Source organism: Strix uralensis, chromosome 10 (genome assembly GCF_047716275.1).
Source record: "Strix uralensis isolate ZFMK-TIS-50842 chromosome 10, bStrUra1, whole genome shotgun sequence".
Lineage (NCBI taxonomy): Eukaryota > Metazoa > Chordata > Aves > Strigiformes > Strigidae > Strix > Strix uralensis.
In genome coordinates, this window is record NC_133981.1 from 21,620,997 (window position 1) to 21,648,737 (window position 27,741).

General features: G+C 38.5%; 1 protein-coding gene across 5 annotated transcripts in view; it reads left to right on the top strand.

The window, feature by feature from the left end:
- Positions 1–2,481: 2,481 nt before the first annotated feature.
- Positions 2,482–27,741, top strand: part of SLC6A11 (solute carrier family 6 member 11) — a 109,556-nt gene continuing 84,296 nt past the window's right edge. The window contains exons 1-5 of one of the 5 annotated variants that reach the window (XM_074879697.1): positions 2,482–2,567; positions 3,578–3,808; positions 7,792–7,926; positions 8,088–8,228; positions 9,681–9,771. In XM_074879697.1, the coding sequence (XP_074735798.1) occupies positions 3,589–3,808; positions 7,792–7,926; positions 8,088–8,228; positions 9,681–9,771 (587 nt within the window). In that variant the 5' untranslated portion in view covers positions 2,482–2,567; positions 3,578–3,588. Of the gene's footprint in view, positions 2,568–2,783; positions 3,110–3,161; positions 3,237–3,577; positions 3,809–7,791; positions 7,927–8,087; positions 8,229–9,680; positions 9,776–27,741 lie in introns of those variants that run through there. The other 4 variants (XM_074879700.1, XM_074879695.1, XM_074879699.1 and 1 more) reach the window with 4 other exon arrangements.

Here is a 27,741-nt window from a genome sequence, read left to right on the forward strand (position 1 = left end):
TCTTAATGGTTTCCTTGGAAATGTGGAGATAGACCTGAATAAGGCAGAACTTGAATTGCTTCGTTAGGTTCTGTCATTTTAATATGGGGACTTGCGAGGAATGGCCAGGAAACTTACTTCTAGTGAGTGGGTTGGAGGCAACAATTCTAAATGCTTCTGCAGAACTCATGTTACGTTATCAGGAATGGAGTAGACAATGCCGAAGACATCTACTTGGACATGACTAGATTACTTGCTGTGTGATGCTGCTAGCCCTTCTGCAGAATAGGTACTAATATTTTAATTAACTAACTAATGTTTTAGTAGTAGATATCGGTTTAACTAGTAACAGCCGCCTTATATTGGTAACTGCCAGTGTCTTGTCTTACAGTACAGCCACGTTGCAAGGTTTGCTCTCATCCCAGTCACCGAGTTGAGCCCTGATTGCATGTCACGTGCAGATCTCCCAACAGACAGACCGAAGCAGGCATAAATTCACGGTGAGCAGCACGAGGTTACACTGGGTTAGTAAGTGAACAGAGATGTAGCCTGCAATCCAGAGAATTTTTTTCATTGCAATACAGGAGGCTCCAGCAGATTAAAAAAACCTAGAGTTATCAACCTGGTTTAAAATTTGGGAAGTTTTATGTTGCAAACACTGTGCTGCGTTTCAGTAAATTATTCACAAAGATTAGCAGCTAGCAATTACTTCTGTAAACCCTTCAATTGGTAGGAGACTGAATGGGAATCAGTGCAAGATATAGCAGTGGCTAAAATACCTGTCACCAGGAATTAATAATTTCAAATACTGAACAAACCAGCAGTGATTAAACACCTTTTGCATCTGTCAGTCACCCTATAGACTGTTCTTTGGAGCAGGTCCCTTCATTTTGGTATTGTTAGTCTGAAGAAGACCGGTCTCTCCCATGTGTTGAATCATCAGTCAGATGTTTACTGTCCCTTCGCTTCCCTCCATTTTTAGAACTGCTCTCAGGAATGAAATGAGAATTCAGTTTCAGCTTTGATGTTTAAGGGTATCCTGTTGAGCCTGCTCAGCCTGGCTGGAATACAGAAAAACAATGCCTGTTTTGATCCCTGCTGAAAACTAGATGAAGAAGGGGAAAAAATAAAACAACAAAAAACCCTCAAAGTTGAGTTTGGTTTGTACAAAGCAGGTTGGGAAAAATGGATCTATTCCATCTTCTGTTAATGAATATCAGCTGCATTAAAAACAAAACAAATCAAGCCACAAAAAGACCACCCAAACCCAGCTCTGGTAATGATATCTGTGTGGAAGATACTTTTAAAAAAATGATTAAAAAAAAAAATCAGAATTCTGCAGTTTTATCATAGTTTTACCACTGGCAGATTTTCATTTCACAGTATAGGTTTGACTAGTGCTCTATATGTTGGTATCAATAAGAAAAGAAAGGGCACCCTCCTGCACCTGTTAGGTGCAGGTGTTTCTGTGATATATAGTTGACAGAGGATGTAGGGTGAGGTCTCAACACCCACTCTTGTGGCATGCATAATTTAAAAGCAAAATTCTAAAAACTTTAACCACAATAGGAGCTTCAATGCATAAACACACTGAGGCTACGTGCATAAGCAGGTATGATCAGGCTCTAGCTTCCAAAGCCAGCTAAAGTTAATATAAAATCTATCCATGGGCATCTTTCCATTGTCTTCAGTAAGCACTGGATAACAGTTTTCCTGGCAGTGTGAAAAGTCCATGGAGCTGGAAGGCAAGAGGGAGAGAATTCAATGGAAGAGCATGCTGTCTGGGACAACAGCCTCCAGCACGCTTAAATGTAATCCAGGATTTAAGAGACAGTGTTCCGGAGTGCATCTCCTGTAGCTGCAGAGCAAAACGCTGGTGATCGGAGCTGCAGCTGAGAGTTGGGATCTGAGGGAAGGTTTGAAGCTAAAACCTGAGTTGGGTCTTGCCATTTGCCAGGGAGAAGCTGCAGAGATGGATACTGGGAGAGGGAGGTAGTTTGGGTTGAGAAACATGGGGTGGAAATAACTGACCTCCCAAAAAAAAAAAAAAAAAAAGGGGTGGGGGGGTGGGAGAAAATTGAATGGAAAAAAATGCTCTAGTTGAAATATTTCATTCAACTTAAAACAAAGCATTGTGTATTATTTTTTCCTGTTCTTGCTTCTATTTTACACTTGTCTAGCTTCAATTTTAAGCAAAACCCCGGTTAGAAATGCCCACACGGGCCTTTTCTGCATTTTCTCAGCGTAACTCAGAAGCGCCCACATTGTTTCCACAGTTTCCAAATGTTCCCCCCACATTTTTTTTTTATCCCGTTCTCTCTTCCGCCCCCCCCCCCCCCCCCCCCCCTTTCCAGCCGAAGTTAATGTCATATCTGTTTGCGGCGGGTTCCTTTTTTTAACTTGCCAGGCCTGAACTTGAACCCAAGCCCCGGCAGCGGCGGGCAGGGCGGTGGCGGGGCCGCGGCCGGGGCCGGGCTGCTCCGCGGCGGCGGGCGCTGCAGCAGCGCGGGCGCGCCGCAGGTGCGCAGCCAGCCGCCCCCGCCGCTCCGCCGCTCCGCCGCCGCGGGCCCGCCGCCAGCTGCACGCAGGTCGCCTCCCCCTCGCGTAGCGGGGAGCCGAGGGGGTGCAGGGAGTAGGGCTGGGGACCGCCCGCAGCCTGGCCCTGGCTGCTTTGCGCCGGGCGGGGGAGCGAGGGGCTGGGGATGCTCGGGTGGTGATGCTGGGTGGAGGAGGAGGAGGAGGAGGAGGGGTGGGGGGGAGCTGGCGGGACAGCCTGAGGTGGGCGGAGGAGGGGAGGCGGGTGTTATACCATCGCTGCGGGGAAGGCTGAGCATTTGCAAATTCCGGCTCCAGAGCGCGGGGAGCATCCTCTCCCCGCCGGCCGGCCGGGCAGCAGCCGCAGAACAGGACGAGGCTTCCCCCGGCTCCCGGTTGCCCGCAGGCTGCCCGCGTTAGCCCCGCCGCCCCCTGCCCGCCTCTGCCGCGGGGCGCCGGCGGCCGCCCTGCCCTGCCCCGTGCCCCCCGCGCAACAGAGCGGAGCGCGGCAGCCGGCGGAGGTCTGCGCGGAGCCGAGCGCTGGGCTAGAGCCCCTGTCCCTCCCCCAGCCGCGCAGGCACAGGCAGAGCCCTGGGTGAGTACTCTGGGAGCTCCCTCACTCCTCCAGGCCGGCCAGAACCCTCCAGGCCCCCTCTCCCCATCCCTTTCTTCTTGGGCTCTCGGTTGTGCGCCGGGAAGGTGCAGCAGATCTCTGCTCTCTGGTAGGTCAGCCACGCTGGGATCCGTGCCTGGGGAGGGATTTTTGAAAGGCTTCACTGTCTGTGCCTTAAAACAATGTCGTACTGCTAAGTTATCTGTCTCAACTTGGAAGTATTCTCCTTCCCTTGTACATAAGCGTCTCTTCCCTCTCCCCTCTTCCTTTTCCCTTTTTCTTTCTTTACAACTTTTCCGGCCTTACAGAGTTGCTTCCTTCACTTTCACCTGCAAATCTATGTAGGTAATAAGAAGCCAATGATATGCTGAGGCACTTCTGTAGTCGTTGAAGGTTATTGCTAACAAGTGATTTAAAACATCTGTATGTTTTTCTTTTGTTGTCCCCTAGGCTGAACAGTCATGACAGCTGAAAAGACTATTCCTATAATTAATGGCAAGCCAGAAGATGCTTTGGACCCAGAAGCTTCAAGTACTACCCTTGTCCACAGAAATGATAAGAAAGTTCATGAAAGAGGTCACTGGAACAATAAGGTGGAATTTGTGCTTTCTGTGGCAGGGGAGATTATTGGGTTGGGAAATGTATGGAGATTCCCATATCTTTGCTACAAGAATGGAGGAGGTAAGATGGTATCATCTGTTGATTTACAGCTCGCCCTAAGCATGTAGGAAATAAACAGTTAAGAATGCTTTACAGTGATTTCTTGCACTAGTAAGAGAGAGGTATTCAGGATTTCAGTGTATGTGGGTAGGGAAGTATCTGACAACTAAGAAAAAAATCGTGTTTCTCTTCCCTTCTCCCCAAATATTGCGTGGCTTACTTTCACAAGTTTCTTTTACGTTAGTAAATTTATTTTTTTTTTTCCTGGAAGATTTTTAATGTGGAAGAAGCCAGTAGTCTGATATAGTAGTACACTGTGTTTTGTTTTACGTGTGGATACAGACCCAAGCATACTTAAATAAGTTTGCCTGATGTAGAGAAGAATGTAAAGTTTGTTTTTCACAACAGTATACTTTGGAGAGGATGAATATTGCTTCTGATAATGCCACAAAGATTACTTTCTTTTCTTTGTCATACAAAAATTTCTTTAACTCAACCATACTTTTTTTTCTCATTACTTCCCAAATCACTACAGTAGGGGAGGGGAAGATGTAAAAGCTGCCTGTTACTCAAAGAAGAGAGCAAACTCTATAAAACTGAGAATAGGAATGTTATTTGAGAGAGAAAAGAACAGCCTTAACTTCTACAGAAGTATAACGTGTGGTGTATATTGGTTATAGTTAAATATAAACTATGTAAGATATGTGACAGTTAAGAATAAGCATGTCAGCTGTGACTTGTGAAGCACTGAGGAAAGAAAAGTAAATTAAAAACTGAGTTTAGAGTTCTGTGGACTGGATTCAACATTCTCCCCACTTAAGGTCTGAATCCGTGTTCGTGTGAGCATATAGGCTGGGAGAAAAAGAATGTGTTCGGTGGCTGATGTGCAAAGATCTGTTCTTTAACGGGTTTGTTTGCTAACAGCGCTGTGCCAAATTTCTTTGCCTTGTCCCTTCAAAACTAGGCACAGTTGCCTGAACTCAGGGGTGGTTGTGGCCCATTTTGCCTGCTGTTTCTATAAGGCTAATACCACTGTGAAAGACGTGTTTATGCTTTGCAGCTTCTTTCTTTATATATCTGTACTTTGGCAAAACTAAGATAACAAGACTTCACCTGTTTTCAGAATGATGCTACCAAGTACTGCTGTTAGTACATAAATATTAATATGCTGGATATGATATGCAGAACAGTTCTTGTTGATTGCCAGAGTTTTCCCAGAGAAATTTTGGCAGGGGAAAAGATACAAATATTATTTTGGTATATAATGATTTCCTTGTTCATACAGTAGCCTTTATATTTCCATTTGTATATATGCTAGCTTGTCAAAATGTGATGCTATCATTTTTAAGGCTACAACATTAGGTAAAAAAAACCTCTAAAATTTTAATTTTGGGTGATTTGGTGAAAAAGTAATTACTTAAATATCATACTTAATCACCACTTGATTGTTTAAGAATAGAATTAATGCGTGTGGTTTAATTGGTCATGTCCTGGCACCACGGGAAATTTGCCATTGACTTCAATTGTATTCAATGAGGACTTGGTCTATGACCTGTGTTTTTGTAACTCTCTGGAATGCCCTGCTGGAATTAGACCAGAGTTGGACTTGTTTGATGCATCAGATGTAAATACTGAAAACTACTTAGTGTGTGGTAAGTGAAGAAAATGGTAAGATGTATGAGCTAGTCTGAGGTCTGACATCTCTCTGATACTTACTCTGAGTCATAACAGGTAGTGTAGGCATAAGCTTCTGAAATTTTGATTAGTTCTTATGGATATTTAGTGGGTTTTTTTAGGAAAACTAATTTCTTTGCATGCTTAGAACTAGATATTTCTTGGCATATGATCTGTTTGCAAGCTGGGAAACCTGATGCCCTCTAATTTTTACCATGTATACTTGTTGTAGAACAGCATTGGAAAAACAGAGTCAAAGCTGATACTTTCAACAAGTTGTCACGTTAAACTTGCTATGATCGTGCGCATGAGCGGGCCAAGCTGGGTTTGATACTGGCCAGCAGTTCACCTGGCCTGTAAGGATTTTGTTCAAACCAACTGCAGAGTAAATCATACAGAGAAGCCATGTTTTAGATGCAAGGATCCCATTCTTTGGGAAATCCACGTGTATTGCTTGAGATGCAGCCAAGACTCAACTATAGGCAAATTGCCTGCTTATGGGAGGAAACTACTCATGAAGAGATCTCTCTTGATGTGCTGGGTCTGAAGAAAAAAACTGCAAGTCAAAGCAGCTGCATTTAGTTGTCTCAGCTTTGTAATTGAAGTGACTAAAGCATAACAAGTGTTGCAGGTTGTGGGTGTGTTGTGGTGTTTGGTTTTGGTGTGGGATTTTTTGTTCTTTTTTTGTTTTGTTTTTTGTTTTTGTTTTTTTTTTTTTTTTAAGATCATGAAGAGGATACCTATTTGTCTTCTAGCTGTAGAAGTTTTCCTGAAGTATATTCAGAATCATTTTGTTCATAGTTAATATTCTGACTAATAGAGAGGTAGCTATTAAGGTGCTGTTCATTAATGATCAACTTTATTTGCAGGACTCCCACTGAAGGAAGGAAATGCTGCTATTGCTAGTGCTCTAAAGAATTGTTCAATGTATGCAGTAATGGACAGCACTGTAAACCATCTTCCTAGGAATAACTGCATCCACCAAAACTTTTGTGTGTTTAGTATATCTTGTGTTGATTTGAAATGGAATGAATGGTGGGATGCTTACATCATTTAATGGGAGCATTAAATGAAGTTTGTGTTGTGGGATTATTTGTTTGGGAGCAAGTAGGTTGAGGCCTGGATACAATGCATTACGTATGTTGTACTAACCTTTGTTTTCATAACTTTATTAGACAGTTAACGCTTTGTAATTTTCTTACAACTTCAGATAAATTATTCTGTGCAGTAGCTTTGCTGCACTAGTCTGCCTGGTTAAACCAGGAAAACTTTCTTGGTGTAAGTAAAAATGGCAGGATCAGTTATTTTGTGCTTTCTTCTCAGTATTTATTTCCTTCTTTCCTTGTTTCAGTCTAAACCAATATAGCTGTTGCTTTCCACCTCATCTTTTGAGTCATCAGAAAGTCTGAGTACTTGGGGAATGAGGAAAAAAATTCTTTATGCCTTATATGTTAACTGATTCTTTATGTAGTCAAAAGGCTGTATTTTATTCATTATTGTTTAGGTTCAGTTTTAAATGGAATACCTAAAACCTACATTAGTAGCAAGTGACATTATGCCTAACATATGCATCTTCTCTCCTTTCTTTGCTTCAGCATACTTCATAGCCATGTTCTTTAGGTGCCATACCTAATAACACGATCAATCATTAAATAATACAATACTTCTGCTATGTGTTAATCGATAAGAGAAGATTTTTTGTTGTTGTTGTTTTTGTATACAATGCTTCAGCACTAGTTTGTACTATTTATTAATCTGTGCTGGAGTTTACTGTCCTCATCTAAAGTGATGCTTTGTTGTTTTACTACAATTTCACATTAATATTTCTACGTGATAAGGCCAAGCCATGCTTTCCTGTTCTTGTAAGTAGTTCTAAAGTTAATTTCATCATTCCCTTTTCATGATCCTTATCATCAGGCTTATCCAAATAACGTGTGAAGGACTTTTGGATTTAATTTCCATAACACTTCTTCATCCCTGCTTTCCTGAGAAAAGCGAGGAAGAGAAGATAGTGTAGACTGACTCGGTGATGATCAGAGCAGAACTGTGTGGCTGACCAAGACTGTGGTCATTTCTGTGTTTGAGAGACTCATGAGCAGAGTTTAGTCTATCCTGAGGAACTTTGGTCTGGTCTTTTTTAGTTCATGATATTGGCTTACAGGTTAACTTTTGATACTGGGGCCAGGAGTAAACACTTTCTGCACTTCCAGCACAATGCCTGAAGGGTGGCTGATAGGTGATCTTTCCTGCATTAAGAAAATTAATTTCTGGCTATGCTGTCAAGGAACTGTATTCATTATAACCAATACCACCTCAATGTTTGTTTGTAGGTGCTTTCCTCATCCCATATGTGGTTTTTTTTATTTGCTGTGGAATACCAGTATTTTTCTTGGAGACGGCCTTGGGACAGTTTACTAGCGAAGGAGGCATTACATGCTGGAGGAAAGTTTGCCCTCTATTTGAAGGTAACAAACAGTTCTGTGTTCTACTGCAAAAGAATGCATTAAATTTGAAGTAAAATAAAATAAATTGTATCAAGAATGAAGTTAAGATATACCTGAAGTGGTAAGCATTTGTTTTTAAATTACCTGAAAAATAATTTCTATTGTGTCTCGCTTTTCTCTAGGCATTGGATATGCTACCCAAGTTATAGAGGCACATCTAAATGTGTATTACATCATCATTTTAGCATGGGCTATCTTCTATTTGTTTAACTGCTTTACTACAGAGCTTCCTTGGGCTACCTGTGGGCATGAATGGAATACAGGTATGACCTCAGTAGAGATTATTGCTAAACAAATACTTTCAAGTAATTGATTAATATATTAAAATGTCAGGAACAAAACTATTCTGGTAGAAGAGTCTGTGGAAATGGGCCAATCGCATCACACTACACTATGATAAAGGAATCCTGGAGTGAAGACTTATTCATACCTTTTTCGTTTAGGTCATCGTATGAGCATTTGTTCCTGCAGAATATAATGTCAGATAGCAGAAGATGACTTTAGATTTCGTTAATTCTGTAAGATATTCTGGCTAAATCCCAAGACTCTCATTTGCAATCATATCTATTCTCCCTGAATACAGTAAGTGAATTCTGCTGAAGAGCTGATGACCTGATGACAGGTTACAATCTTGCTCTTTCACTCTAATGAAATCAGGAGGAGTTTAAGTGGAGAGGAAAATATTAAATGTGGAACTCTGGATTCACTCTTTTTAATGCCAGATGTTGAGGGATAATGTTCATCAAGCTACTTCTGAAAATTTAGTTGCATAAATAATCCTTACTGCATGCAAAGTAGCCTCTTACATGAAAGATGAGGTGTGTATTCGTAAGGGTTTGCAGTACAGGGCTCTGCATCTGTCCTCTCATTGATAATTTTTATCTGTAATGCTCTACTTATTGCATCTGAAGATCAAAAACGTCTATGGGGAGGAATACATATCAATGCCCTTATTCCAGTGTTCCTAAAGTTTTTGCATTTCTTCCTTAGATTTCAAGTCATATACCAATTATGTACCGTGTTTCATGGTTTTTATTAATTAGTCAATGTTGTGTTCTTTGAGCACACCTAAAGCTATGTGAAATCTTGCAGTTTAGGTTATGTTGGGGAACTAGCCTTGGGCCTAATAGTTGTGGAAGGCTTCAGTATCAGTTTTGGCAACCCTGCAAAGGAGCTTAGCCAATGTTGATTGCTGTTCAAATACTAAGTGTCAACTCAACAATGCTGAGCTGCTTTGATCTCCCTTCTCTGTATTAGAGATAATAATAAGCCAGAGCGACTTTTCACTTGCCATATTAAGGCAAAGTGGAAACTTGTTGCTGGCAGTGTTTCATAAGCCAACTGTTACCATTGGCCATTGAACCAGCAGTTGGAGTAGGAGTATGTTGTAATTCCCTCCGTTTCTCAAAGCATCTTTCTTCTGCTTCAGATGTTTTAGTGGCCCCTGCCATCGCAACTGTGCCTTTGGGAAGTGTTATAGGAGAATGTAGCATTCTGCATGGATATTTTTCTGGGGTAGGCCTGTGATCTGGTGATTAAAATATATTGTTGCAGAAGTAGCAGCTGTGACATTTTAGGGTACCTAGAAATCCTTCAACCACATAGACAAAATGTGTTATAGAATGGTGTCTTTACAAGATGCATAAACTAGAAGAAGCACAAGAAGAAATGTACTTACATGTCAATATAGCAAACTCTTTTTTGTTCTTTTATAGAAAACTGTGTGGAATTTCAAAAACTTAATATGAGCAACTGCAGTCAAGTCTCTTTACAAAATGCCACTTCTCCAGTGATGGAATTCTGGGAGTAAGTGCACATAAACTTTACGTTTGATCGGACTATTCATTATCTTCCAATATTTTGATCATTTACACATGATTAGATACCTTGTAACCCTATAGCACTTGGTGATGTGGGTTCAGCTGGAAATTTTCTCATACAGGCAAAGAGAGTCAGGATGAGAGTTTTAACTCTTTTTTTAGGGGTTACAAGGAAAAGAATTCCATATCCTGAAAGAACACAGAACAAAGTGTGCCACTTGCTTGGGAGCTTGGCTCCTGCTGCTGGAGGAAAGAGCCTCAAACCCATACTAATGAGGAGGCAGAGGTGAAAGAAAGAGGATTATTTAAAATATTTCTTGGTTTTTTTCCAGGATGTTTTTTCTCCTAGCAGTTTGAGAGTTGCACCTTCATCCTTGTTTGAGCTAACTAATACTTTGGCTTCTGTATCTCATTATTTTTTAAAGGACTATATAGGTGTTAGTTATTCAGCTATAATAATGGGAGAGTTTAACTCTCTTGTGTCTCCTTGATTCTGATTTCTAGTTAGAGCAAGAGAAGAAAATTATATCTTTACAAAATATAGTCTGCTTTTATGATGGCACGAATTTTTTTCTTACTATAAATATCTAATTAGTGCATGTGTAGTCGCATATTTGTTCCTTACAGGGCGCAGTGTGTGTTAAGACAGTCATAGAAACAGAATGTTACTTTTAATACTAAAGCATCTCATAATTCAAAGTGTGTTACAAAATCCTGGGTTACTAAAATTTTTGAGGGCCCATTCTAATCTCATTAATTTTATTATTAATATAGAGCTGCATTCTGAGGCTGTACGTTCAGAGCTCTGTTTTATGTTCAGGACAGCAATAGCTACAATTTGAAAGGACCGTAAATTAAGACTACCCTTAAAGGGAGAACTCTGACATCATTTTCTGGAATGTCAGCATATGCTATTGTCTCTGCATCTGAACCTCTTTGTCTTGCTATATCAGTTACCTTAGTCTTCATGGGTGGTAGTTGTTGCTTAGGTGCATAATAGTGTTTTATTTAAAAATAAAATAAAAAAAAACCAAATTAAATCTGAACAAGGCATAAAAAAGCATACACTCTCTGGTTCAAATTGTGATTTTATTTTCTGTTAAAATTTTCAATAATCTGAACACCTAACATATTAAATCACATTATACCTACTCTACCCACGTCCCAGCTAATGTTTCAGAAGAGTTTTTTAGATGGCATTTCTTATTGCTATGACTTCATCATTTTAACAAAAATATCTTACAGTTCTTTGGGATAACTAGAACTAAGATTTCATATAGTTAGAGTAAATGAAGAAAGTATTTTCTCCAGTACTAGCCTTATTTACCCATTGTGTTTATTTGCTTATTCAAGAATATCCAAAACTCAGCAATTGATGGTAACTCCAGCTCTCCAGAGAAGTAAGCAGCGTCCAATTGAGTCATATGGAGGGCACAGACTAAGTTTTATATCCTCATGTTTCTAGGGTTTGGGATTTTTTTTTTTTTGTTAGTGCTCATCTTTGGATTGACTAAATTTCCATGTCAGTGTTATTTTGACGCACATACAGATACATTTTAAGCATGTCCCCTTCTCAGAATTCTCTAAAAATGAAACTAAACAAGATTCTATAACTAAACTTGGATTCAAGTTACAGTGAGTTTTAAATCCTTCAAATTTTGGACATATTTGCCTACTTGATTTTGGCTAAGTTAGGAATGAGTTATGAAACTAGGAGGGATAATCGGGCTTAGCCTTTTCTCTATCTTGTTTTACAGTCTTGCTTATACAAAGTTGAAAATACACACACCAAAAGTTTTAAAATCACAAAAAACAAAAGAGAAGGTAAACAAAATAATTTGTTATTTATATGAAACTTCTTTCTTTGTTATGTTCTGGACAAACTTTTTGGCCAGTAAACTCTTACTATTGCAAAATACCTTAAGATATTGAACTTATCTACTTTCTCTGTCCAAGCAAAACTGAAGGTGCATAGTTTTTCACCCTTGGAAGATAAATGTACTCTCTTCCTGCTGAGGAAGGTATTTGCCTTGTTAAAATTTAAGTAGGTATGACGTTGCATGGCCTCAAAAGTTAAAATAGACATGACAAATTAGTTTAGAAGTGGACAAATGAGCTTTATTAAATATCAGGACTGATTTTGCATTAAAATAACTAATTGGAATGAACAGAAGATTGTAATTAAGTTATATGTCTTAAATATATCAGACATAGATGCACAGCAGAGGTCTCTGTGTATAGATGTGCAGTGCAGATCATGGAGTACTTAATACGAAGTAAATATATTACTAAACGAGTTAATTTGTCCAGCAAGTCATAATCTTGTAGATAAATGTTACCAGAAATGTTATTTCACTTAGCTAGAGGTCTTGTTCACATGATATTTCTTTATTCCTTTATAAATTCTGATGTCAGGAAAGATACGTTTATTGAAAGACTTTTTGAAACAAATAGTGAAAGGAATGTTGAGGGTGTAGACTGCACAGAGCAGATGCTCGTTGCTCTTTTCAGAACTCATGGGGATAGTGTGTGAGAACCTTCATTGCTGCAATAACCAATCACAGAACTGAATTCATTTGCATAACGACCAGGTTCCTTACAATTAATTAAGTTGATGCCTGTGAAGGGAATGGGGAGGCTCTAGGTTTCTTATGAACAACCACACCATTCAAAACCTTTACACTTTGCTCTCTGCAATGTCAAGACTGCAATTGAAATTCCTCTAAGTTGTGGCCCCATAAAGCCAATTTACTGTGTAAAGAGTCAGCTGGGGGGAAAAAAGTTTTGGGCTTTGTGGTTTTCTGTTTGTTTTGGGGTTATTTTGTCCATCTACTCTTGAGATCATCTGTGAATTAGAGTGGTAATTATTGTGAATAGTGATCCTATTTGCTTACTGTATGTGATCTCATATGTAGAATGGGATACTGCATTTGTAAACTGTCAGGCTGATGTTACATCTTTCTTTTGATAATCATATGACATTATCACTACCACACTTTTCTAGACTATTCACAATACCTTCAGAGTTTTTTAATTAAAAAACCCAGCAAGCCAACAAAAATGCTTGGGGATGACTCAGTATTTACACAAATGCATGTTTTAGGAGTGCTATGTGTTTCAAGCCCAGTGCTCTCAATCTAAGAGTTAATAATGCTGAGGGATATACGGGTTGCTATGTATCACACAGCAGACTAGACTGGCATTATGTGAATGCCGGCAGAGGTCAGTAGCAGGGGCACAAGTTGGATTTGGTTTTGTGTGCATGTAAGTGAATACACCAGACCCAAAAGGTTTGTCTTTCTGGCTTTGAAAAGGAGTCTCTCGCTCTCTTTCTCTCTCTCCCGTTTAACTAGTACTACTAGGTCTTTTCCATCATCTAGGCTAGAAGGCTCAGCCCTTACTTATTTGTGACTGGAAGCAAATCCAAATCCTCCGTTGGTTTGAGGATTACAAATAAAGCATCTCTGCTGAAAGATTTCTAGCTTTTATTGCTTCTGTGGCCTTGGCTGCTCCTAAAGCTATTGCTGAAGTCATACAGCAACTCACCCAAGTGCAGTGATGACTGAGAGGATGCTTTGCAGTACTATGAAGCTTCTCTGGCATGCAGACTAGTAGTTACCCTTCCTCAGGTCTGTACAGAGGATACTGTTTCCTTGCTACCCTAGCAGGTATAGACCCACTTCCTCTGATAATTCAACATTCTCTACCAGCTTTGATGGCCAAGTCACACAGAGGGTGAAGGCCTATTTAATGTCTTGGATGGATTGTTTATTTGTGGTTTTAAAAAGAAAAAAAAAAAAAAGTGAAGACTTTAGAAATAAGTGCTGCACTAGATCCTAGATGCTATTTTCCTTTTGGTACACTCAGAAGAATCTCATTGTACATGCAAAGACCTCAAAACTTAAAATATTTTTGTGAGCCTGTAATTGATAACTACTTCTCCGTACCCACTGTGAAAATGGTCTGATCCTGCTGGAGGAGCAGTAGGCAAAGTCTGGGAGTTTGGACCCTCTTTACTTGGTTTCCTGCTTAGAAATGTCTATCCCTGTTAATGTTTTAAGACTTCATTTGAGTTAGCAGACTTGCCACTGACTACAGGTATCAGTGTTGACAAGTCTGGGAAAAATTAGGAGATTAAAGGATTTCTTACCTTATTTAAAAAGACCTTACAAGACATAGCCCTGAGAAGGTTCACATTCCATCTGTGTATAGTTTTCTAAGGTAAGCAGCTGAATTGATCAAAATTCACTTTTTATTCTTCAAACTCTCTGATGCTGTGTTCCAAAGAAGGACAGGCAAGTCTGAAACTTCACTTTTCATTTCATACTGGTACCTAGCATTTAGAGACTGTCCAGTTAACTACTGTTTATGGCCTTTCTCTCATCCTAATCATATAGCTTGATTAAGTGTTTTCTAAGAAAAAATAATAACCATAATTTCAAGGTATGGCACATGGAATTTTTAGTGTCCAAACTTTGAGCAGTTAATAGTGGTAGCTGCAGTAATAATAGAGATGTTGATAAATTTGGGTATGTTAGAGCAGTCCCATGAAAGAGAGCCGTGGCCATGGGTGAGGCTATATTATAGCCTGGGAAACAGAATAGAAAGGAGAAGATACTCTACTCCATTGTTCTGTATGCTTTCGTAGGAGAGGAAATTGTCTGGCAGGTATAGGGGACAGCAACCATGTCTGTGTGCTCTTTTGGCTGCTACTCCGGTCTGTCACCATGGTCAGGAATTTGAGGTTTCTAGTGCCTGGGAAGGGAGCTGGACAGACAGAGAACCCATGGTTTTGTGGTTGATTCCACCTCAATAGTTTTTTATTGGCTGTATAACAACAACTTAGTCCTCTGTTAAAGAAGGTCTAGTTGTTGGCCTGTCATTCTCTGGAGGGGGTGACACATCCTTAGCATTTCCAAGTAAAGCCTAGTGAGAAAAAACATTTTTTTGTCTAGGGAAAAGAAAAGGGGCTGTTCTCGGCAAAAAGGAAAAGGCACAAACCCTTTCCTTGCAAAGTCAAAAAGAGTTTTTCCTGTTTCATTCAGGCTGCAAATGACTTCAGGAGTCACATTGTGGTTAATCCCCACTACCCTATGAAAAGTCATTAGCAAGTTGAGCCTGATCCTGCAGTGCTCAGTACCCAGAGACCTTCAGCACCTCTCAGAACTAGGCCCTTTGTGCATGTCTTGTAGAACATTGAGTTGTGCCAGACTTGCTCATTTTTGTTCAGTTCATAAGAGGCTGTGTGAAAATAGCTTTTTGTTTGGAGTCACGTGAGCTCTTCATCTGGTTTTGCCTCAAAACCACTGACTTTGCCTGGTTTCAGTTGAAAGAAGTAAATGGAATAGGTGTCAAAATGCTAAGATGATTTCTTAAATATCGAGGGATAAATGTTACCCTAAACCAGGCAGATGAACTTCCATCTTTTTTTATTTTTATCTTGAACATTGTACATAACATTTTTACTACAGAGAAAAAAATTACCTTAAAAGTTACAAAGTCAAGTATTTGGGTATCAGGAAATACTACAAGTAAGGTTGAGCAATTTTAAGTTCACATCTTTTATGAATATGATCATCTTTAGTTGAAGAACTGCCTAATATTTTTTTTCAAGAGATCTGCTTTGTTCTTGCTAGAGGATGGATAGGGAGCAAGCACTGTGCAGGTATTCAATATTTTGCTGTTCTTATCTTTGTTCATTTTCATATGTTTTATATTCTCATTATTATTAGGTTCCTGCTCTGCTGACAAAGTTATTAATTTAATCAAGGCTTCCTAGGGTGCTCGTGGTGTCAATGGCTTTGCAATCATAGTTTCCTTGATTATTTACGTGTTCATTTATATTCACAAAATCTCGATAAGGTCAAATTATTCCCATTTTACAGAAGGGGAGCTGAGCTACAGAGAAACTAAAAGTGCTAAGGATGAGCGGCCCAAGACAATTTTTCCTACTATTTAGCATTAGGTTTGTGCAAAGTTGATTTCAGTTAAGAAACAAGAAAATGTACACAAGTCAACTTTGTCCAAAGATAAAGATAAAAAAAAGTTACTTAATTGAAGATACTGTAACACTTGTTTGAAGCAAGCAATTGCTATTTCACTCCAAACAAAACATTTTATTTTCTTCCGTTTCATGAAAATTTAAGGAAATTGTTAAATAAAATCTGTAACTTTTTGTCATCTTTGCTCTAATGACTCAGTATTTAGAAGGCTCTCTTCATTGTATTTTGCTTACAAGGAATTGAATACATATGTTCCACTTTTTTGAACGTGTTCTATATGGGGTGGGAATTTCACCATCTTCTCTTGAACTTGCTCTACTTTGTCTAAAAGTTAAATAAGCATAGAGCATAGACTGGGATGCTGACATCTTGTTTCTTGGATACCCTGGCCAGAAGTTTACAGGATCATTATCCCACTGTTCCTGTACTTATTTAGATGGTTTAGACTGAAGGGGATACTTGAGGACAAGAAGGATTGAGGGAGGTTATTCTGATACTTTATAGGTTAATAGTTAGACCATCCAGTTCCAGTCTTTATGCCAATAAATATTTAATTGTTTATACACAGTACTAACAGGAGAGAGTGAAAGCTTTTTCTGAATCCATCTACTGCAGAATAGCAAGAAGCTTGATAGCTGGGGAGTTCTCTTGCTAGAAAACTTTATAGGCTTTAGGGTTGAGCAGGGCTATGAATATGGGTTTCCAGCATGATGGGTGAGTTTTTTGATTGTCCATTCCCTATCCTAGCCTCTTCTCTTTGCTTAGGTGAATCAGCTCTTCACTCTGCATGTTTCTAATATTAGTTCTGGACACTTTGAAAGGTCTATTCAGAGGGAACCTAATGTTAGCCTGCTTCTGGGACATTGGTGAGCTATCTCAGTTCTTATCTTAATTCCTCAGTTGATTTGTTACTCCCTGGTCCGTGCTAGTGCCTGCCTGGCATCCCCACCACAACTATCCAGGTTAGTATCCTTCCCTAGGATTACATCCAGTCCTGCCATTCCCACATATATTTCCCACTGCTGTCTCTTCTTTGTTTTGTAATTCATGCTAGTCTCCTTTCTTGGGCAGGTCAGATTGTCCTCTGACTTTTGTCTAAATCAGGTATATTACTGCTTCCCACCTCCAGCCACCTAGTCCCAGTCGTTTTATCTAGCCACTCCCCAAACTTGCATTTAGTCTCGAGATGGATGCTCACTGGTCTCCGGTCTTAACTCCTTAAACATTTTTCATCTGTTCCCTAAATTCATTGGCCAGCTAACCACAGACTGCTCTTCCTTCTGCTCATTGCTTCTCTTTCTCTCCCCATGCCTATCTGCTAGTGTGAGAAAGGCTGACCTCCTTACCCAGACAGACTCAGTCCAATTTATCTTCGAGTCTCCCTAAATCCCAGTCCTCCAGGTATGTTTTTCTTCCTGATATTCTGCAAATTGGGCAAAGTTAGTAAGTATGCAGCATTAGAGCATTTTGATGGAGGAATCTAAGAAGATTTTATCTGCATCCTGATGAAGTCTGTTGGCAATGTGTGCCTTTCTTTTTTTCTTCAATGATAAGGCTGTCAGGTTATTGCAATAAGTATTTTTTCCTATGCCTGTGTTTTAGATGCAGCCAAAAATTGCCATTAATATTTTTGAAGCTAATTATCATAAAAACCTTTGTCTAAACAGTAGAAACCTGAATAAATATATTTGTATCTGAAAACAAGTTTTCATAATGGAAAATTTTAAATAATAAAAATTTGCTGTTAGGCGATGCACCTTTATGTTTTGGAAAAGTAACTTTTAAATGTTACAAACTTCTTTGATTGTGAAGGTACCATGAACAAATTTTGTCTTTTATTTTTCTAGTTATTTAGAATGATACCGTTATTTCAGATATAGTTCATAAAACATGTATTTCACTACCTACTACTTAGACTGTCTTTTGGGAATTTGTAGCATTCGATTGGTTCCTATGATAAAATATGGGAAAGTTTTGGCCTGCAGTGCTGGCAAAAATAAAAATTATATTTTTGTAGCAATAATCATACATGAGCTATTTAAAATATCCCTTAATTACACAACTGTAAAAGTTCTAGCAATATTATTATTACCTGCTAATACTTGGAAAACATGCAAAAAACTGTGACCTTTAGAAGCTGCTGGCTCAGATATGCAGTTTTGCTGAAGAATGCTAAAATATATTTTTTTTTATTCAAGGAATCAGTAAAATTATGGGCATTTTTGTTATTGTTAATGTATGAGTGTGTGTTTAAAGATGTGTATATCTATATATGCACTTTTTAATATTGTCGGGAAAGAAGTATTTGAGAGAAGCACAGATTGCTTGCAGGGAAATTAAAAAAAAAAAAGTGAAAGGTCTAAAATAGCAAAACCTCACTTGTGCCATGACAAGCTTGGCCAAATAATTCAATTGCAGAACATGCCAAAATAACCAGGCATGTTTCTTCTGGCTTTGCTAGGGTTTCTTGTAGGCTTTTTTGTTGCTTAGATAAGAGAAGACCTCTACTGAAAGGCCTTCTTTCAGTTATGTCTGGTTTTGTACAAATACAAAAGTGAGCTCATCCCCTTCTGTAAGAGTTATTATGTATAGCCTCCCATACTTGTATCTAAGCAAAGTTTTAAATCTTCTAGAAAACTAAAAGCAAGATATGGTTGGTGACAATTGCTGCCTGAAACCAATTAGTCCACTTCAGTAGCTCTCCTAAAGAGAGGTGTCTTGCACAGGACAAGCTGAAAAATTACATTAATGTTTTACAAGATTGCCCACCCCAGTAAGTATTTTCTCCCTCGGTTTACCATGGGAATTGGATTTGCAAGACTAGAAGTGCAAACAAATAGTATGTACCTCTTCCAAGACATAATTTTCAATACCTCTGGAATCCTTTAAATATGCATGTGGCTTTGTAAATAATAATCTGTAACTTTCAACTGTCCAGGAATGTGTCCAATAGATTTGCTTACTGTCTTGAAATTGAGACTCTTAAGGACCTTGGTGCACGGGTTTTAGAGATGCCTAAGTAACACTGAGAGCAATGCTAAACAGCAGTCACATCCATCTACTTCTTGGCTATCTTGGGTATTGTGTAAAGCAAATAGTTCCATGCAATTAAACAAGCTTGCGTCTACTTTTGGCTCTTGAAAAAGTATCGTCACAAGAAAAAAAAAAGAACAATGTTTAGACACTTTTAAGGAGTATTTTGCAAGTATGGCTTTGTAGATTCAGGGCATTAACAGAAAGGGTGGTTGCATGGTTTTTTTTAGTCAAATTAAATGCTCAAAGGAGAGATGTTCTTGCTGTGCAAAAAATTATAGTAAATACAGACTGGAAAAAACCCCATTTTTTGGTAAATTTTTCACTATTTTCCATTACATTCTTATATGGTGGCAAGGTAACTGATTTGCAGTGTCAGGAGGACTTCCTGAGGAAGACTCATTAAATATTACTACGGAATTCTTATAAAGGTTACAGAATATCAATCAATGCAGGCCTTGAAACGATGATGTAAGTATAGTTGTCCTCTGTGTGGAAAGGGGAATGACTGTTATCTTCCCAAAGTCCCTTCAACGGGTATTTTTTTTATAATTTCAACTCTGTAGACTATTGGTTTCAGTTTACAAATGAAAAATTGAGCCAGTAGAATTTATCTGACTCTATTTAATTAAGACTCATACTGTAAGTTGCAAATGCTACAGGAGAGTGGTATTTTATGAAGACCCGGTAGCTGTAAATGTGGACAAAGGACTTGGGACCTCCTAAAATAGCTCCTGTACATTTACTGCTTTCTTTTTTCTCTTTTGACCTATCAGTTATTCTTTACTGCCTTGGGCCCCTGCTCCTTTGCACTTTCACTTCTTAGGTTTATTTGTAACTAGGATTTAGTACAGGGCCAGTGAGTATGAGAAATATGTTGACAGATTGAAATTTTTTTTTTTTTTTTTTTTGGTCAGTCAGGTAATCAGGTAATAGTTTTGTATGGACCCGTTCTGTGTGCAAGAGATAAGACCTTACCATCACCTATTTGTTACATGAGTTTGTAGGCAAGAGCTCACTATGAAGGACTATTTTACAAAATCATGGAACAGTTCTCGATATTTTTTTTTTGTGGTCTGAAGTTCTCATTTTCTGAACAATTAATTAAGAGTGTACTATTGAGTCCAAGTCTACAGGCTGTGTAAAAGGCTCAACACAAATTTTGAGAGCCATCAGGTTGATTTATGTTTCTTTCTAGGTGCTTTCAGTTCACAGCTGCTACTGTGTGCTGAACTAATATATGTCACTCAGAAGGTGGAAAAAAATGAAATTTTTGTCACTGTGTGACTTCTTCAGAGAAAAGTAGGGAGAAAACTGCAGAAAGACTGAAGGAGTTGTTGGATATGTTGAGAGAGAGTACCAAGAAACTATAGAGCAGATGTGAGTGGAACAGTACAAAAAAGTTATTTGATTAAACTCTTAGACTTGGTTAAGAAGAAGTTGCCATGACTTCGGTGAAAGAGGCTGAAGGAAAATAGGTCAGGAATGGCTAGAGAAGTGGAGTGTTTTGTGTTTAATCCATCACTGTCCCAGTCTCTTGCTATAGATATACACAAACACACACATATACATATAAAAATGAAAAAAAGCAATATATGTATATACACAGTAGCTACTAAGTAATGTCATGTTCAGATAACTTAAGTACTGATTTTAACGAGGCAGGGGTTGACACAAGAAATACCTGTCATTATTTGCAAGCAGTACTAGAAATTTGAGAGAAAAGTTTGCTGAGGAGAGTTTAATCTTACCTTTTAATTCGTTAAGAAGTGTAAAAATGGATAATGCATGGAGCAACATTCAGGACTTTAAGAATAAAGAACTAGGCTGAACAGCAGCAAATGTGGCTGAGCTAGAAATAATTCATTCTGATATGTGTAGGTCACAGAAAATATGCTGTAAGAGGTAAATATTTTAGCGCTGTGCATAATGCTTTAGCTGAGGGATTCTTGCTAATGTGACCACTGGGAATTGTCTGTCTGCTGCTTGAAAAAAAAGCCAAGTATGGAATTCAGTGAATATCCAGAAGAGAACTTTTACGGTTTGAGAGAAAATTTATTACAAAATCTTTAATCTGTATATTATCTTCTAAAAACTGAAATACGTCTTTCTAATCATTGAGCACTGATGGTTGAAGACTACAAGTGGGTATCCAGCAATAGCTGGCAAGGATTATCTGTAGCACTTTTAGAAACCTAAAACAGGAAATATAACATATCCATGGAGTTTATATGAAACCTTGGGAGGTTTGTACAAGACAGAGATTCTGTATCCTTTGTCAGTCCTGGGTACATAGCTTTCAGAAAAGTGAAAATGTCAGCTCATGTTGACTTCCAGTGAGAGTCTGGCACCCGTACTCTCTCCATTCGTTTCAAAGAACATACACTTCTAGTGGTTAAATCTGCTACAAATTCACTGGAAGAGTTCAACCCTATAGTTGTATCCATGCTTGTTCTGGAGGTGTTTCAGTGATTACCACACTGCTGCACTGGAAAGAAACCTGACACAACCAGCCCATTTTTAGTTTCCTAAATGTTAGAATCTAGAGGGGGAAAAAAAAGTCTGAAAAGAATACTTTCTAAGGCATTCTCTTCCTTGAAGATACATGCCTACAATATGGTATTAACTTTATCAATATGTCATTCTTTCCCATGTTGTCATCATGTAACCAGAGCTCCGCAGGTTAGCAAGACAAAGGAGGGTTCATGCACTAGCCAGCTGTGCAGCGCGTCTTCTGAACGCTTGTCTCCTTCACTTCTACTAAGGTTTGAGATTGGCTCTGAACTTACTCGCATCCATATTATACAATTTAATATGCAGCCTGAGACATATGTGTCACTAAATTTTGACATTCATTTAGGCAATGCAGTGTATAATATGTGTAGTATAGGAGTAGTATGTAGAATATATTATACTTTGGGGTTTATATTTATAAGGGTTATCTCTGTTAAAATATATGTTCCCTTCCTGTAAAAGGGAGAGGCCTCCCACACATTTTTGTCAAAGTCTGGCATCAGATAGGTTCTCTTCTAACAAGAATTTTTCTTCATTCTGTTGATTGTTGCTCACTCGGTGAAGCTCAGAAAGCGTCCTTTACTTTATGTGGTAGCTATTTTAGAATATAGTCCAGTAAAGTAGAGAACAGGATGTTTGGTTTATGTTTTAAAACTGAAAAGCACTTTGCAGCTTTGATATCGCTAATACACAGAATGTTGCCATACCTGTTGCCTGAGACAATATTGTACCATTCGGTATGTTTTCATGTGTCGAGAGATAATGAATCATGCCAGAGAAGAAAAACCTTGGAAAACAGTATAAGTTATAAATACAGTAATAAATTGACTAGGGAAGTAACAAGAAGACTCTTTTTAGGATCATTTTATTGAAGGATAATTTTTCTTTTTACCTTGTCCCATATATATAGAGAGAGAGAGTAAAAATTCCCGAGAAGTTTACTTTATAAACTTCTAGCCTCTGGATTTCATAGAGTGTTACAGCCTTTAGCATTCAGCATAGATTTTGTAAGTTTGTCATATGAGTGCCGTTATCAAAAGTTATCATATGAGTATGTAAGCAGTGGAGAATATTCTCTCAAATCTTTAGCATCTTGTATACTCTGCTTAGTACTGTTTTTTTTTTACTCTCTGTGAGAGAAAAACACTCCGTATTCAAATAAAGGTGGGAAGCATGTAATTTTGGTGAACTTGCCTTCTCTTAGCCATTATTCCTTACTTTATGAGGGTTTTAGTGTGCCTAGTCAGTAAACTGACTCAAGCAATAGAACTTTCTCTGAAATATCACTGCTTGTACATTTATGTATTATGATTAAAATAAGTATTCTTTCAAAAGTTTTTGTTCCTCCTAAGCTGTACCTTTTCCACCTTTGAGTTACGTAGTCTGGATGCATGGCTCAGCCTCTCTTCCAAATTAGACAACAGTTAGTGCAGATTAGACAGCCACAGGGAAGTGTCGCGATTCCCTGAAAGATATTGCAGTACAGGAAAGCTTCTGTGCTGTTCAGAACTTAGTGTTTTAATAGGAAGAAAGGAGGAATTTTAGTACCTGGGAGATGCCTTAAAGCTGCTTGCAGTTGTGAGTTGAGGAAGCACTGACTTGAGCAAGAACTCACAGCACTGCTGCCTAGGAAGGGTGCAGGGTCAAGTGAGCTTCAGCATTCAATTTTCAAGTTTCTCTATCAGATAGTGGGAAAGCTGCAGTGATTCAGACAAGAGAGAACAAATGTTGCTGGCAGTGAAACAACCCAAAATAGCTGTTTAAGCCATTCCTATAGTTGTATGGTTGGCCACACTCTCATCAATAAATAATGTGCCACAAACACATTAGATAAGCAGCTGCCTCTGATGTCTGTGACAAAAATGTCACTTTACTTTTTTGTGTGTCCCTGGCAAACATCTCAGCCTTCCAGTGTGTCTGGAAGTACTGCAATCATTATGATCTTACAAAGGAGGCTGATTTTATGTCTGCTAACTAGTTGCATAAGCATCTGACAGTGCAACAATCCACAGTGTCATTGTCTTCATGCAGATGTTTACCAGAACCTTGGATGCTGGTAGCTCTCTGGCCTAGCAGTTCAAGCATCCACCGAGGCTTCTGGTACATGGAATCTGAATCCCACCATTTTCAGGATTCTGTTAAAATCCCACCATTTTCAGGATTCTGTTAAAATCCCACCATTTTCAGGATTCTGTTAAAATCCCACCATTTTCAGGATTCTGTTAAAATCCCACCATTTTCAGGATTCTGTTAAAATCCCACCATTTTCAGGATTCTGTTAAAATCCCACCATTTTCAGGATTCTGTTAAAATCCCACCATTTTCAGGATTCTGTTAAAATCCCACCATTTTCAGGATTCTGTTAAAATCCCACCATTTTCAGGATTCTGTTAAAATCCCACCATTTTCAGGATTCTGTTAAAATCCCACCATTTTCAGGATTCTGTTAAAATCCCACCATTTTCAGGATTCTGTTAAAATCCCACCATTTTCAGGATTCTGTTAAAATCCCACCATTTTCAGGATTCTGTTAAAATCTGCTCAAGTTTCTGCATGTCAGAAACCGTATACTTGCACAAAATACTTAAATACATTTGGGTAGGAAATACTCAAACCAATAAATCTTCCCAAAAATTAAAGAATATTACCTGTATGAAGTGCAATGAGAGAAAGAAAGGTTAGAGTTTAAAAAACATGTCTTTGGATAGAAACTTTAACACAGGAATAGAGGATGTCTGAAAGATATTGATACTTTTCTACTAAACTGATGGGAAATCTGTGCAGCACTGGCAATCAAATATGTTATGGTTTTTGTACAAGGAGCTCAGTAACAAGGCTCACAAGGTAAATATGGACTGGGTCTGAAAAATCTGCAGGGTTGAGAAGAGCATACCAAAACATACATTAAGAAAGGCCACTGTACAGTAGCACTACTGCTGCTTGGTGGCTTCATTTTGTTCTCCTTTCATTTCCCCACAGAATGCTCTGAGGACAGAGTCTGGCCCAGAGTAAAAAGGAACATTGTCACCTATGATCCTGGCTGAACAGATACAGATGGAGAAGTGACCTCAAGAGGCTGCTTCCTCTGTTTGGCTGGTTTTTGCTGAATTTTTTTTTTTAAGACAAACATCTTGGAAACTGCTCCAAATTGGAGAGGGAACATGAAGGGACCTTCCTCAAATAGATTGAATCTGTTCTTCAGCTTTCCAAATAATGAAATAATGCAATAAGTACCCCGATCCATTCATTTCAACAATGTGTTGGCAGCAGCTAATCCTCTTTCTATTCAAGAGCCTGGTACAGCTCCGCACACTGGAACACTTTAATAAAGACACTCTTTCCCAGGAAAATGCAGTGTTCTCCCAGCTGATAATGTAGTGGTGTAAGCTTTCAAATTTGGAGGGAAAGGTTACTTTTCAGCTATGAATAATAAGAAGTAGCAGTTATTTCATCATATGCCCCTCTACAGCAGTTCCAACAATGGAGGGGCCCTTCTTCCTGACAGATGTACTGAACTACTAGTTTGAAAGGTGTTTTAGTACATTCTCAAACAAATTAAAAATGTTTTCAGCAAGTATATAATACTTTTATATAATCCTCATAAGATTTTATCTTTCTAAATTTTGATAGGGCATACGCATGCTATGATGTTAATTGAAAGAACAGAGGTAACCATTAGCAACAGTATGTTCCTGGGATGTAGGTAGCAAAAGGTCGTTGTATGCTGTCTAGTTTCTTGCTAAGTATGTTATTTTAGGTGTACTTAAAGTATGCTGAAATTTTTCTATGGCTCTGTTATCTCTTCCCAACTCTGTCTAGGTTCAACTGTTTTTATCCACACGTATTTTGATTCATAATATTTGGTACTATAAGCTCTAACCAGAATAAATGTACACTCTAATGTCATGATTTTGTTCAGTCTAGTTGTAAATACCCTTGTGACTAAACATCAGCATTTCTGACAGCTAATGGGAAACATAAAAAATGCCACCCTTCGAATATATGTCCTATTATTTCACTTAAATTTATCTTTTATTCATTAGATTCTTGTAACTTGTATCACTTTTCCCCTGTGTTATGTACAGGAAGAAGCAAAAACCTTTCTTCAATAACATTTAGTCAAGCTATATATGTGTGACTAGAGGTAGTGAAACCTTCATAGTGTGTCTTTGGGTGTGAGACTGGTTTAAATTCAATTTTCTATTTACAAGCGAAATATCCTGTGTAGAATTAATAGTTTTCTACTACTGAATTAAAAACCTTACTCTGGTTTGAGTTAACCTTTGCATTCCAAATTAACCCTAATACCAATGGAGCTTATTTCCCTCAATATTCTGTTCAAGATGTACAAATGCCACCAGTCCCCTGGCTTCTTGCCCAGGCTATTGGTCAGCTCAAGAAACCGAACTGCTGTGTATTTTTAAACAACAAAACAACCCCCCCCCCCCAAGCAACTACAACAACAAAAAACCCAAACTCAATACCTACAGTAATTTTTTTTCAAACTCATCAATTTCTATTTTCAATGAAATCCAAATATAGTTCATGATTTGTAGCTTCAGGTCTCTGTGCAAGACAAATCTTTTTTACAGCAAAGTTTCACATAGTCTTAAGTGGTTGGCAGCAAACAGTATACTCAAGGCTACTCTGCTTAACATGGCTTGTATTAACCAGTGATCTTAGATTCTGCAGTAATTCAGATGGTTACCTGCAGCTACCTCCAGTTTGTTGTACGGGTAGCTACAGTGATCCCCTAGGTTCTTGGGCTTTTTTTCTATCAGGATTGTTGTTGAGTTTTTTTATTTCTTTAAATGTATGATGATTTATGGAAACTTCCATTTATTAAGGGAACATTAGATAACCTTCCTGAACCCAGTATCTTTTTATCTAAATGCCCTGCAAGGTTAGATGAGTTTGCAATATTTTTTTTGAAGGTTGAATATATTCAGGCCTTAGGCCACTGGCAGAAGCGAATTCTAATGATAAAGTTTCAAGACATTCCAATGAAATGTGTGTTAAGATATTTCTCCTCATTTAATTTGGGGAGATTTTACTTAAAGATCCTCAGCTTTAATAAGTCTTGAAATATATAAGGAAAAAGATATTTTTTTTTTTTCCACACAAGTATAAACCAAACCAGCTGAAGTGAAAATGAACTCTCTAGATTGTGTCTGTATTTTTTTAATAGTGCTGTTAAGGACAGACATGTGTGATTCCTTTGGGAAAGCATATAGAATTCAAGAAGCAAAATCTAGGAGGCAATTACTGGAAATGTCTGCTTTTTTGTAGTATGACTGGCATGTAGTGGCACCTTTGCTAAGTCATATGGCCGCTGGCGTTCTGATCCCTCCTGGGATATTCATATTTGACAGTTGAAAAGTTTTATCACAAAGTAATGTCTTGAACTCATCCCATAACGTAGGTTTCTGATTCTTGATAGCTCAGTTATATAAACTAGCTTTGTCAGTCATCTCCAGTGGCTTACCTGAGACTGTCAGGTTTATGTAGTTATCACACTAGGGTGCCTTGTGCTCAGAAAATCACTATATTTCAATTTTGCTTTTAATCTCATCTGATAGTTGGAATATAAAACCACTATGAGTTTGTAGTTTATCTCAGAATCCCATTGTCTTATTTTACAAGACCATGTAGTTTATACCAGGGGATGCTTAGGGTGATGCTGAGACCCTCTGTTCGAGAATAATTTCATTTATAATAACCGTGAGGCGTTCACAACCTCTTCCCATTGCAATCTGCATAAATTATAAATGTGCATAAATTACTCCCTTCTGCTCTGCTTTAATATGTGCAATCACAAGTGATGAAACGTTGGTGCAAACAACACTCACAAATTTGGCTATTTCTGGGCGTCTCACTATGGAACTTCTCTTTTTCAAAGACTTGTTATTTCAAAACAGAAAGTAGCACTTTCCATGCTGATTTTACTGCTCTTGTTCTTTTCTCTACCTTTCCCTGCATTAAGAGGTGAGGAGAACAAGGTAGTGTAGGGGACTTGCAGTGGTAAGAGAAGAAGAGGAAGACATAGTGAAAGCCACACTATATCTTTTTTCTTGTCTGTGTGATTTATGCAAGGTCATAGCAGCTTTTAGATAGAAGATGAACTGCTGAGGAGCAAGAAAATGTGATCAACTCTGTCATCTTCTGACCCCTGAATACATCAGCCTCCCTTGGATGCAGGGAATAATCATGATTTTTAAAGCACTTGCCCTTTTTGTTTTAAGTTGAATAATAAAAGAAGAAGAGCAGATATGAAGGTATCTGCAGTCGGACTAAAGTGAGGCTTTGTGAGAAGAATTCCGTGTTCTGAATGCTGCCTCCTTTCAAACCCTGCTGCTGCTGTTTCAGGTGGATTCAGCAGGAGAGCTAAGGCCCTGGCGATAGGGAGA